This window comes from Vipera berus, assembly GCF_964194415.1.
Source record: "Vipera berus genome assembly, chromosome: 6".
NCBI lineage: Eukaryota > Metazoa > Chordata > Lepidosauria > Squamata > Viperidae > Vipera > Vipera berus.
The window spans coordinates 3,487,864-3,502,173 of NC_138208.1; the positions used below are offsets into that span (position 1 = coordinate 3,487,864).

Here is a 14,310-nt window from a genome sequence, read left to right on the forward strand (position 1 = left end):
CCCTTTTATGATGTGCGGACTTCAACTCCCAGAGTTCCTCAGCCAGGCACGCGTGCCTGGCTGAGGCACTCTGGGAATTGTAGTCCACACGTCATAAAAGGGACAAGTTTGAAGAGCCTTGGTTTAAGTGCTATTGCTATTTTTCTAGCATAGAAAGGCTGGCTTCCTTCCAATGCACAACTGGTCTTCTTTATATTAAGATATTTTTCCTTAGAGGAAAGGGGTATAGTTTGCCAGATTCCCCTGGTCCCTGGTTGACCAAGGCCAGAATCCATTCCCTGGAACTGCAGAGCAGCTCCTTCCTGGTACCTCAATGGATTCCACTGCAATCAATCAGAGCAGAGCCGGAAGGGACCTTGGAGGTCTTCTAGTCCAGGCCTTTGTGGTCCATTGGCACCTGGCAGGTGATACACGACCATCCTAGAAAAGTGGTCGCGGGGGAGGGGAATGAGCTGAACTGGCAAGAGAAGCGAGTAGGACAGAGGAATGCAATGGGGCGGCTCCAAAGGCAAAGGAGAAGAGATCAGGAAGCCACGCCTGGGCTGAATAATAAAAGGGAAGGTGTGGGAGGTTCTGGTTGCCGAAGGCCACCGTTCGTGTTGAGGATGGAGTTTCTGTGAATCTGGGTTTGTTTGCCTTGGACGTTGACTCAGTTCTGTGAATAATAAAAGGGGATTGTTGTTTTTTTCCTGCGGTTCCTGCCTGCTTGTCGGAAGAGGGGTTTCTCCTTGTGAGCGTAACCAGGACTCACGTAGGCTGGGACAGAACAGCGCTGGGGTTAACCACGTTCTTCTGTTTTCAGGTAAAAAGAATGACTTACCTGGTCAATGACCCAAGGGCTGTAGAAATGGCCGTTTTCTGAAGGCTGCCACCAGCGAAGACGCGTAGAGGGAGAGCGAGCTTTTAAAGGGATTTCCAGGGCAACGTAACGTCCAATGTTGCTCGAATTGCTGAAGAGAAATTCCTGAAGCAAATTCCACCTGAGTCCACCGTTAAGGGAATATTGTAACAACACTGGCTGACTCCTGAGATCAGGTACGGCTTTGCCACATCCCAGCCTCATGAAGAATTGCACAAATCTACATTAAGCGTGGAAGAGCCAAAATCGAAAAGAAATATATTACGATTATTATTTCCCGTTGCACAAAACACATCCATTCCTTTTTGCCACAACGAGTAACGCTATATCGTTATTCTATTTTGGGTATATATATCAATGTGGCTCAAGCCTTTGCCTCATTTGTTTTTTAAATGAAGTACTTGCCTTTGCGCTTTTGTATTTTGTTTATCCATTAGAACAGCATCAAAAGATTTCTTTTTTTAAAAAAAAAAAGATATTTATCCTCCAGGCCTGAGCACAGAATCAATAAATAGACAGATTTACTTATAGAATGCACATCCCAGTAAATTTGAATCTGCGCTGAAATTTCACGATTTTAGCCCAGAATCTTGGCAGCATATAAAAGACAAAGCATAAAACATAGCCACGAGCTACATTCATTTATTAATATACATATAATCCTCCAGAAGATGGAAATGCAGCTGTATAAAACCCCAAATGATTGGTTAGGGGTTGCAGGAAAGGATTTGTGCATTTATTCTGGGCAAAAATCAGGAAAAAAAACATTATTGCTTTACTAAATACATGTAGTGATGGACCAATTGCCGAGATCAAAGTTATTGCAAAGACTAATATTCAACGGATAACCAAAATTTATTTCACATCAGTAATAAAACATTATTACATTTAAAATGTAAATGCGGAGCTGGTATTTTCTTTTCATTATATTTGAGCCAGAGTTGGTCCATACATAAAATAACAAAGTCAACAAGGGTTTATTTATCTGACTCCACAAAAGAATGAAAATTGGGTGTTTTTCCATCACTTCACCGAAGGAATTTAAATGCCATGCCCTTACACAAGAGCCCTCTTGCTTCTGAGCAGATAATTTGCCACAAAAATGTGATGTTGTGTTTTTTCCCCCCAGTGGTTTCATTTTATAGGGACAACTTACTGTTTATTTGGAAAATGCAATACATATAAATTAAGCCCTGTAGCAGAGAAGAAAAATATGCAGAAAAAGTAATAGCGTTAAGCCTTATGTTAATAACAGAAGTCCAGAAGACCATATTAAAATGAAATTTCTACAGAGTTTTAAATCAATTTTTCATCACAAGATACTGAGGGTTAAGTATCCCTGAAGAAAATGGGATTATTATTTTTTTCAGACGTTTAAAGTCTGAGGAAGATACCTTCAGGGCCACCCAGTAACTTGTAAACAGGATTTTTAATTTCAAACTAGCCTACATATTTTTTTTTCCTATTTCAACATTTTAGACGCAGCCTCTCTCATCGAAGAATTTCTAATCAGGTGCAAAAACCCTTTAGAATTTAACAGTTGCTATTTTAAATAGCTCAACACCAGCTTGCTCGGAATCTGGCAATTATCAACCATAAATAAATGTTGGCAGTTCAAAGCCAGCTTGCAAATATTTTGGAACTTCAAATGAAGCATCCAAAGGCATCTTGGCAATAAACACACCATGTTTCAATCCTGGTTTGCTGTCAAGCAGCCCATTATTGGGCAGTTAGTATGCAAGAGAGAGTTCAATCTCTTAAGATTAAAAAGTTATTTATACTCCAGGAGATGTCGGGCATAGAGCCAACTCGGGTCAAGATTTATGGAACCAGCTTGGTTTGTAGAAAAAAATAGAGAATATTTCCCAGGCAACTCACTTCCAGTCTCCGTCATTTCTTCGTCTGGGCAAAAAGTGTTTGGGTGCCTATGGGGGTGCTTGAAAAAGGACTGAATCGCTCCGTTTCCAAGTGCCCCATAGGCGCCCAAACACTTTTCACCCAGAGGAAAACTGGAAGCTTAGTCTGCTTGCAAATGGGGCGCTTGGAAACACCCATTCCTCAAATAAACAAATTGTTGTGATTCCTCGCCAGCCAGCGGATCCGGCAGCTGAGTCTGAGGAATCAGAGGAGGAGGAGGAGGAGGAGGGGCCCTGAGTGACATCAGCCTGGCCCCTCTACTCGTGCTCAGGCTGAGACACAGCTGTGCTGGGAGCCTGAGTTGGACAGTGATGAAGCACAGTTAGGACAAATCCCGGATGCACAAATGCCTAGGCAAGAGAATCAAGTAGGACAGAGGATTGCAATGGGGCGGCTCCAAAGGCAAAGGAGAAGGCATTAGGAAACCACGCCTTGGCTGAATTATAAAAGGGAAGGTGTGGGAGGTGTTGGTTGCTGAAGGCAACCATTCGTGTTGAGGATCGAGTTTCTGTGGACTGTGTTTCTTTGCCTTGGACATTGACTCAGGTCTGTGAATAATAAAAGGGGATTGTTTTTTTTCCTGCGGTTCCTGCCTGGTTCTTGGAAGAGGGGTTTCTCGTTGCGAGCATAACAAGGACTCACGTAGGCTGGGACAGAACACAAATAAATAAGATGCTGAGCAAATCTAGGCTGGGTTAGACCAATGAAACTCCAGTATATTTTGACCTCAGTTTGTGCTGTTCACAGCTACGTTATCATGTTATCACATTCACATTTTGTTTGTACGAATTTGTAATTTTTGTTTTTGAGGAATAAAACACACAAACAAACAGGTAGATAAATAAGACATTGAGCAAAACGAGGCTGCTTTAGACCAATGACACTCCAGTGTATTTTGACCTCAGATTATGTTCTTTGGAGTTACGTTGTCACTTTGCTGAAGAACATCTGGAATTCAGAGAAGACTGGGAGATTTAGGCCCCGGGCTCAACCACTTCCAGAATGTAGGCCCTAGAGGAGGGGTGTCAAACTCGCCATGTCATGTGACGCGTCGCGATGTATCGTGACTTTTTTCTCATTGCCGGAGCTGTGGTGGGCACGGTTTTGGCAAGACGCATCTGGCCTCCGGGCCAGCAGTTTGACACCCCTGCCCTAGAGAAAGGAGCCAATGCAAATTGTACTCGACCTATTTGTGTAGGAAGGAAATAGGGTTACCTAGCTTGGGATAAATCCAGATCTTGAGTCATCAGCATCCGTAACCCTTCCTCGTTAAAGAAGAGGTTATTCCCTCCGGACAGGATTCCACATTTTCGGGATGGTTTGCCGCCACTCACCAGTAAGAACCGGTCTGATTCCAGTTGTCCTGAATGCGAACAGAGATTGACACTGCTTTAGGACTGGCCCTGAAGCATTTCTGCTAGGAATTGGAAATTGCACGGGTTACCTGTGTGCAAATGAGTAAATGCCGGGTCAAGCATTTCTCCAATTTCCTACAAACTTTGATTTTGTCCAGTGGATTAAATCTAGCCGGTTTGGACTAATGTTTATTTAGTATTTACAAAGTGACGATTAAAAATGGAAATTCCTTCCTCAATCCCTCCCCAGATAGTCCTTGACTTACAACCACAATTGAGCACAAAATTTGTACTGCTAAGCGGGATAGTTGTGAAGTTGAGTTTTGCCCCATTTTATGACCTTTCTTGCCACAGTGGTTAAGTGAATCACTGCAGTTGTTAAATTAGTAACATGGTTGTTAAGTGAATCTGGCTTCCTCATTGACTTTGCTTGTCAGGAGGTCGCAAAAGGGGATCACGTGATCCCGAGACATTGCCATCCATCATAAATGTGTTTGTTTGCCAATTATCTGAATTTTGATCATGTAACCATGGAGATGCCACTACTGTCATAAATATGAGTCAGTTGCCAAAGGTCTGAATTTTGTTCACATGATTGTGGGGATGCTGCAATGGTCATAAATGTGACCCATAATTTCTGGGGGCGAGCTGTTCCACTGGTTGATTGTCCTCACTGTCAGGAAGTTTCTCCTTAATTCCAGGTTGATCAGTTTCCAACCATTGCTTCTAGTCCTTCCCTCTGGTGCTTTAGTGAATAATGTGACCACCTCTGCCTTGTGGCAGCCCCTCAGATATTGGAATACTGCTATCATGTCTCCCTATTTCTTCTTTACTTTAGACTAGCCAAACCCAAGTCCTGTAGCCATTCTTCATATGTTTTAGTCTCCAGGCTTTTGTTTCACAAAACCTAAGTACAGAGTGCAGTGGCAAACCAGGTTAGAATGCTGGGCTAACAACTGGCAGGCTCGCGTTTGAGACCCGTTGGTGCCGTGTGATGGGCTTTGCTCCCATCACACGCTCCAGCTCCTGCCAACCCAGAAGTTCAAAAGCGGGCAACCACGAGTAGGTAAATGGGTACCACTTCGGTGGGCATCTTCATGGAGCCCCCAAATGGGTGTTCCCTCAGGCAACGATGATGTTACCGGCAATTTTTTTCACCACAGAAGCCGTTCGTTAGTAGTAGTAGTAATAGTAGTAGTAGTACTATACCTTCAAAGTCGTCCTTGAGAAAATCAGGATTCTTGGTGGTTATTCTACAGGTGGGTCCAGAATATCCAGGGTCACAGATGCACTTGGTCCCGTTGACACAACTGCCATGTCCGCTGCACATCTCTTCACATTGTGGTCCTATGTACACGTTGTCAATGGCCCAGGTCACCGGTTGAGACCCGGCAGGATAAAACCCTTGGTACCATCGGAATCTCACCAATCTGAAACACACAGTTGCGTTAACTCCTCCTCCTAGCTTGCCTTATATCACATGCTTTGAGGACCGTTCCGTATGTGGAAAACGAAAATATTGGCCTTTGTTCCTTCTACGCAAGGTTTAGGCCCAGGTGAACCAACTCAGGCCTCATGGAAACAGTATGGAACCAAAGTCTGTGCGGTGCTCAATTTTGCGGTTCGCAATTGTGCTTTACGTAATACGAGTTAGCTAAGCTTGCTTGTTTCAAATGTATTTAGAACATAAGGACTGGAGCAGGAAGGGACAGGGAACTGAAAGTAGCTTATGGGTGTGGGTTCCAATGCACATGAGTATGTGGAAAGTTGTGTTCAGCAGAGGATCAGCAGGAAGTGTAAGATTGCTGATCATCTGTCTATAGCAGACATGTCAAACACAAGGCCCAGGGGCCAGATCTGGCCCGCAAAGTGGTTTCATGTGGCCCACAAAGCCATCCTGGAAAGAGTGAGGGAACGGCCCCCACTGCCTTGGCCCTGGCCCAGAGACCCTCCTTCTGCCAGAGACCCTCAGATCTGTCCCACTCCTGCCCAGGCCCCCATAGGCACCCTTGATGCGAACGATGTAGAGCTGGCCACACCCACCCAGTAGGCCATACGCACTCTAGCCACACCCACCCAGTAGGCCACACCCACCCAGGCCACACACCCCTGCCCCCCTGAGGGCAACCGCAATGCTGATGCGGCCCTCAATGAAATTGAGTTTGACACCCCTGGTCTATAGTCTTAGGACTGGAAAAGTTATAAAGTGTTGGGACTGGACCTGGTTGATTTGCCTCTGGCCTGTAGCTGTTCTTACTGGAACTGCTATGTTACTGTACCTCATTGCAATGGGTTATTAATGTGTAAGTGATGTTGTGTTATCGTTTGCAACGTGCCAAATGACTAGCAAAATAAAGCTCTGAATCTTAAAAGTAAGAATTATTGTTTTGTGTTGCTGTCTCTTGTCTTTTTCCACTTGGGTTTTCTCCACGACACATACGAGCAGAACCCTAAGAAATACTTTCTATCCTTTGAGCACAAAGGCGAGAAATGAACAACTCAAAGCTGCAAAGCTGCAGTCTTCATGTAAAGTACAGAGGACAATTAATCGGGGGAACGGCTTGTCTCCAGAAGCTGTGAAAGTTCCATTGTTGGAGGTTTTCCAGAAGAGACTGGACGTGGTAGAGCGGTCTTGCCATGGGCCTGGACTAGAAAATGTATTCTCCAAAGCACCAGAGGGCAGGAGAAGAAGCAACGGGTGGGAACTAATCAAGGAGAGAAGCAACCTGGTATTAAGGAGAAACTTCCTGACAGAACAATTAGGTCTCCTGCCTGAGCTGGGGGTTGGACTAGAAGACCTCCAAGGTCCCTTCCAATTATTTTTATTTTATTTTGATTCCATTTATATCCCGCCCTTCTCCGAAGACTCAGGGTGGCTTACAAGCTTAGCAGTAGCCTTCATTCTATGTATATGCCTGCTTATTAGGGCTTTCACACACACCCCAAGCGGCATTATTACAAAGTCAGCTTATTGCCCCCAACAATCTGGGTCCTCATTTTACCTACCTGGGAAGGATGGAAGGCTGAGTCAACCTTGAACCTGGTGGGACTCGAACCTGCACTGATTGCAGGCAGCTGGTGTTACTTAAGGAGGCATTAGCCCACTGCTCCACCAAGGCATTGTATTGTATTGTATTGTATTGTATTGTATTGTATTGTATTGTATTGTATTGTATTGTATTGTATTGTATTGTATTGTATTGTATTGCATTGCATTGCATTGTATTGTCTCTTCTTGTCTCCAAGGTCTCTCCCAACCCTTTTATTCTATGTTCTATTATAACTTCTGGAAAGTTACTAGAAGCTAAGTCATTACAGAAAGACAAGGAATGAGGCTTTTGACCCATGCTACTTTTATCGCTGAGCTGGTGTTAGTTTAACCTTTGTTTTTTATACACGCGTTTTTGCTTTGCTGCAAGCTGTAGTGAAAAGTATGATTCTATTTGTTTTTACCGTTGAACATTCTTGTCTCAAGGGTGTATGTGTGTGTGTGTGTGTGTGTGTGTGTTGGGGGGTTTGTAGTAGGTCAGAGTGGCAAGAGAATAAACTGTCCTACATCTACACTGAAAGTCGGCCAAAGGAAAAACAACAACAAGAGTCAACTCATACGGAGTACGCTTGTGTGACTTTGGCACACAACTCTGGCAAGCCTTTGGCTCTCCCTCTTTTTGATTGACAGGCTGGAAAATTAGACAAAAGGTTTGAGAACGTGACCAGGAACAGCAGGGATGCTAAACGTTCCGGGAATAAAGACAATAAAAAATGCATGCTTGCATTTCAGAATTAAATATTTTGTTTAATTATTAAACAACCGGGGTATGTGTGTGTGTGTGTGTGTGTGTTTAGTTTTGCTCCAGTTCTTCAAGGGATTGTAAGGTCTGCTGTATTTTCTAGGAGTCCGTCGACATGGGGATGCTGATCGTAAATCTTTTTTTAAAGAGCTCAGAAGTCACGTGAGTGTTCCTTTTTAGGTTATCTACCGTGTTTCCCCAACAAGAAGACCCATTCGGAAAATAAGCCTTGGCGGGATTTTTCAGGATGCTTGTAATATAAGCCCCACCCCCAAAATAAACCCTATTTAAGATCATCAGCCAGACGGATGCATTTAGTACCGTATTTCCCTGAAAGTAAACCCTAATGCATCTTTTGGAGCAAAAATTAATATAAGACAGGGGTCCTCAACCTTGGCAACCTGAAGACTTGTGGACTTCGACTCCCAGAATTCCTCAGCCAGCAGGAAGTCGGGAGTCAAAGTCCACAAGTCTTAAAGTTGCCAAAGTTGAGGACCCATGATATAAGACCCAGTTGGTTTTTTTTTTGGGGGGGAAAAAGGTAAGACATTTGTCTGGTGAAATGATGCATGAAGATAAAGCCTCAGCTCTTCCAAAGCATCCAGGTTTCTAGGTCCGGAGTTAAAACAGCCATTCAGATGTGACATCTCGATGGCACTTCAAACGTACCTGTTGCTCCATCTGGCTGTCCTAAGCTTTAACAAAGGGGGTGGGGTGGGGAAATCTCCCACCAACACGGGTCAGCCCACTTGCAGGCTCTGAGGAGGAAGATTGCTCCCGTCCATCCAAGTGTAACATCTCGTGAAATAGCTACGAGTACGGCTCCACCTTGAACATGCCCTTTTAAGAGAATAACAGAGCTGAAAGGGACCTTGGAGGTCATCTAGTCCAACCCCCTGCTCAGGCAGGAAACCCTACACCATTTCAGACAAGTGACCGTCCAGTCTCCTCTTAAAAACTTTCCGTGTTGGAGCATTCACAGCTTCTGGAGGCAGGTTGTTCCACTGGTTAATTGTCCTCACTGTTAGGAAGTTTCTCCTTAGTTCCAGGTTGCTTCTCTCCTTGATGAGTTTCCACCCGTTGTTTCTTGTCCTGCCTTCAGGCGCTTTGGAGAATAGCTTGACTGCCTCTTCTTTGGGGCAGCCCCTGAGACACTGGAATGCTGCTATCCTGTCACCCCAAGTCTTTCGTTTCACTAGGCTAGGCATACCCAACTCCTGCAACCGTTCTTCGTATTTTTTTTTAAAGTTTTATTGATTTTCTAATTTTACACTTAAATATTTAAAAAGCAACGTGGCGGCTGAGTTAATCCATAATTCAATAACATACAAATATCTTTAGTACAAGTCTCAAACTACTACACTAAGTATTTCCTCTCTTTTCCCCTTAGTATTTACTGTCTCACGGTTAAACTAATGCATTTCTTATTATATCAATTAAATAAAAATAACTTTCTTACATTTATCGATAATTTTTAGTTTATACACATCCTGGTTATTTTAACATTCAATCTTTATAGGCAATCATTGTCTTAATTAGTTTTTTCCTCAATTTTTAGTTTCCCATTAATATTTAGGTTTAACATTTGATACTTATAATTTCCAAGTTTTAAATGACCACAATTCCCTTTATCGTAATTCATCACAAAATCTAATATTCAGAATGCATGTCTTATGTATTTAAATATAGTCTATTTCTCACCATCTTATATCAACTGATTAATAAGACAGTATAACATTCCTATTTTCTATTAATTTCCAAATGTCTTAAATTTAGTAACCAACATTTTCTCTTATTTCAACATTAAATACTTCCTCTCTTTTTCTCTTGATGTCTACATTCTTTGTGTGTTTTAGCTCCTGATCATCCCCTAATCATCTTTGTTGCTCTTCTCTGCACCCTTTCTAGCCTCCCAACTTCATTTTCATATCATTAGTGGTGACGTGAAGGAAGCCAGAGTCACTATTACTAAAAATTGCAACTGGGATTCCCAGTGTCAAGGAAGGTCATTAAAATGTGGCAAAACTCACTTGACCAATGTCTCACTTAGCAACATAAATTTTGGGCTCAAATTGTGGCCATCAAGTCAAGGACTACCTGTATAATGAATGAATGAACCTTTGTTGTCAAAGTACAACCATGTATACATTGAGATTGGCTGAGCCTTCCTTCGTGCCCCCACCCCCAACTCACAGTGACACCAAACCCTCCATCTTGTTACACCACGTGAGCTAATTGCACAACACACCGGCCTCGCAAGTCAGTCATACATAAAATTATAAAATGATTTCCCATTCAAGAGCCTGACAGCCCATGGATAAAAGCTGTTCTTCAGCCTGTTGGTACGGCTGGCTATAGTCCTGTATCTCCTACCCAATGGTAGGAGAGTAAAGAGATACCGACCAGGGTGTGAGTCATCCCTGAGGATTTTCCTCACTCTTCCAAGGCAACGAGCCCTGGCGAGGTCATCCAGTGGTGTCAGGGGACAGCCCACAATGTCTTGTGCTGTGCTCACCACCCTCTGTAATGCCTTCCTGTCCGCGGCTGTCAGACCAGCATACCAAACCACAATACAGCACGAGAGGACGCTCTCTATAGTAGACTGGTAAATAAGGTCATTAGTCGTTGTTCTATGCCAGGGGTCAGCAACCTGAAACAGTGAAAGAGCCACTCGGAACCGGTTCCCTCACAAAAGGAAAAACTGGGAGCCGCAAAAAATATGTGTGCATGCGCTTACATGCGCGCATGCGCAGAACAGGGTTTGACTGAAGAGTGGAGCCAAGGCGAGATATGCACCTACCCTGCATATTTGAATTGATTGGTTGAACTTTTTAGTCCCACTTTTTTTTTTGACTGCACATGGCAGAAGACTGGGAGCCGCAGGAGACAGCTGAAAGAGCCGCATGCGGCTCCGGAGCCGCGGGTTGCAGACCTGTGTTCTATGCTGTTCTTCCACAATACCCTGAAGAAGTGGAGTCTCTGTTGGGCCTTTCTGGCCACCTGGGTTGTGTTGACTTTCCAGGTAAGATCTTCATGAAAGAGTTGTAGATTTGGGGTCCCATGTGTGCTGCCCTAAAGTATGTTCTCCTGAACTTAACTGCCTACTAACCCTCTTTGTGATCAGAGGCAATCAGCTTACATCTTGCTTACACTGAAGCAGAAAAATAGAGATAGAGATACAAGCTAGGGGAGATTCAAAACAATGTTTTACCCGCAGAGATGTAGCTTTCCAAAATGGATGACTTCTCTTCTCCAGCCCTGGGTCGTTCCAGCGTAGTAGGTGCTACTCGGGTGATGCTCAACAGAGCAGAGAGAATTGAGATAGCTGCTGCTGCTATAACATAAAGGAAGAAGCAGGTGCCAGGTCGCCCCAAAGTCTCGGGAGAACTCAAGTTTCACCGGCTCAGCCGAGGAGCTGTCCGTGGTGCAGCCGACGTTAATCTAAAAATCAAACAAATTCTCCATGTTGAACTGGTGGATGCCTTGTTTTAATTAACAAAGACACCCTGAGCTATAAGAATTGTTAAGAATTGAGGTGTAATTTGGGGAGGACCTCAGAGGCAGACGTGGCTACAGTCTTTTTATTTATTTATTTATCGACAGAAGAAACTATTTGCAGCTCAGGGTTGTCATGAATAGTCCTTGGTGCTCTCCGAGTTTGGCTGTTTTCTTGCAGATGTTTAATTACCCAAACTAGGTGACATTGTCAGCGCTAGAAGGGAGTAGAGTTTGTGGAATGATGGAGGAGGAGGAGGAGGAGGAGGAGGAGGACTGTGGGGTCCTTGATGCTCTCTGAGCCTTAATAAAGTGTGTTAGTTGGAAAAGGTTCTACCAGACGTCTAATTTTTTTTACCTCCAAGGACTAAAAGAATTGTCTTCCTACATAATGCACGTGAGCTTCCCATTATTAGGCCTAACCAACCGCTGATCTAGAAATGATTTGGTTCATTAGCTTCAGAAATCTAGAAAGACAACCCCTACATTACCTACAACAGCATCTTGTTTATTAGCATCTCCCTAACCTTGCAGTAAAACATTTTCTTTTCTTTTCTTTTTTTAAATTAAACTGTCTTTCCTGGATGCCTAGATGTTAAGTATAACATCTTCTGGGGCAAACACCCTGAAAACGTGTTCCTTTTGAATGTGGCCTCGAAAGCATTTGTCGAACATACTTTTAATCTATATTTTAAAATATAAAACAGTTTGCATTCTATATATTATTAACTGGTTGTCGTGACAAATTGAAATGTGCATGAATAAACAGTCAGGGGAGGTTTTACTAAGAATACACAAGGTGAGCAACTGGTAGCCTCTTACAACTGCACAAGAATGTGCTGGGACTATTAATGCTTTGCATAAACGTGTTAGTGCACACACAAAATTTGTGCATTGTGCTTCAGCTTCAGTTTTAATTAAACTCTTGAAATACGGCATATGCTCTGAGGATGCAACTATTTATCTCAATTCAATAAGTGGATGTTGATGTTCCCGTCTACCTATCATCTGCTTAATATCCCAACTTACACCACAACGTTAGGATGACAACAGATTCTTATTTTCTTAATGTGGAGTCCTTGGTGCTCTCTAAGCTGGGTTGGTCACCTGCAGACATTTCATTACCCAACTAGGTAACATCCTCAGGGTCAATGAGTGTGGGGCTTGTTCCTTGTTTGTACACATTTTACAATATACAATTTTTTTTTTCATAGAACAAAACAAGTATTTTGTTGAGTGGTAAAGTTATGAGATATCTTTTGCGTTTGTAAAAAAAAAGAAAAAAAGTTCAACTGCGGTTAGTCCTTGACTTACCACTTGCTTAGTGGCGTTACAACAGCCCTGATAAAAGTGCTGTACTAACCACTATCGTAACATCCCTAAGGCAGGGGTAGGCAACCTTGGCCCTTTTATGACTCGTGGACTTCAACTCCCAGAATTCCTGAGCCAGCCACGCTGAGGGGAAAGGGAGAGGTTTCCAAGCTGAGTCATGCTGGCTGAGGAATTCTGGGAGTTGAAGTCCACGAGTCGTAAAAGAGCCAAGGTTGCCTAACCCCGCCCCAGCCAGCCAGGAATTCTGGGAGTTGAAGTCCACGAGTCATCAAAGAGCCAAGGTTGCCTACCCCTGCCCTAAGGTCACAGGATCATGCTTGGCAACCAGCATGAATTCACAATAGTTGCACTGTCCAAGGACTTTCCCAGCTGGCTTCTGACAAGCAAAGTCAATGGATGAAGCTGGATTTATTTAATGACCATTTGATTCATTTAATAACGGCAGCAATTTGCTTAAAAAAAACGGTTGCCAAAAGCTGTCGCTTAGTAATGGAGATTCCTATCCCAACTGGGGTGTAAGCTGAGGACTGCTATATGTCTGGTGGATAAAAGGACAATTTCGTAGCCCATGTAAATATTTTAGATACCTTGAGACACAGAATTGGACAAGGACGCACTATCCCTACCGATAACCTCCTGTCAATCTTACTGTACCTTCAATTTTCAGGCCCTTATTGAAAATTATAAGGTTTCACGTTGCGTAAACTTGAAAGAGAGTAACTGCACATTTTCACATTTGCAAAAATGAAATTTATCTGCCAGTCTTACTGGATTAGGCAACCCCCTAGGAATTCATAAAATCGTACCCACCTGATCCTTCCGTAGCCTTAAAAAAAAAGGTAACATATCCAGAAAAATGCTAAAGCAAGATTTATTTATTTATTTATTTTAAAAACCGCTTTGACAGCAAGAAGAAAAGAAAGCAGAGATAAGTACCTCAAACTGGATGATGGTATTTTCGTTGACGTTCAGGTCTCTCGTTGTAATCGAATGTTCTCCAACTTCATTTGAGACAAATACCATAGCAGAATCTTCTTCTCTGTGGCAGGAGCAAAAGGGATATATTTCACAATATAATTCTTTACTTGACGCATCTTTTTTTTCTGAAACTTTGATTAAGTGTCCGGTTTGGCAGAGCAGACGAACAGGACCAGACGTAGAATTCAACATACAGTTAGGACTCCAAAAAAAACAAAAAAAACACAATTGCAAACAATCTGCTTTCCACTGAGGACATGTAGATTGCCCAGGTCAGGAAGAGGGCTGAGAAAATATCTATGGACCCCTCGCATCTTGGACATAAACTGTTTCAACTCCTCCCCTCGGGACGCTGCTATAGGGCATTGCAAATCAAAACAACTGGACACAAAGACAGTTTCTTTCCCCATGCCCTCATTCTGCTGAACACATAACCCTCACAGCACTGTCTTATGTCTAAGCATATTTACCCATGTAGTAGGGCTGTATTATTATTATTATTATTATCTGCATGTTTTCTACTATCTTCTCTTATTGGTATCATTATTATTACTCCACTGCTTTGCATGTACATTGAGAGTTT

General features: G+C 43.0%; 1 protein-coding gene across 1 annotated transcript in view; it reads right to left on the reverse strand.

Moving 5' to 3' along the window:
- RELN (reelin) overlaps window positions 1-14,310 on the reverse strand; it is a 345,250-nt gene that overhangs the window by 47,382 nt on the left and 283,558 nt on the right. The window contains exons 40-44 of the mRNA XM_081331294.1: window positions 13,686-13,788; window positions 11,134-11,363; window positions 5,341-5,561; window positions 3,992-4,139; window positions 821-1,079 (exon numbers count right to left, since the gene is read on the reverse strand). Coding sequence (XP_081187420.1) covers window positions 821-1,079; window positions 3,992-4,139; window positions 5,341-5,561; window positions 11,134-11,363; window positions 13,686-13,788 — 961 coding nt within the window. The remainder of the gene's footprint in view (window positions 1-820; window positions 1,080-3,991; window positions 4,140-5,340; window positions 5,562-11,133; window positions 11,364-13,685; window positions 13,789-14,310) is intronic.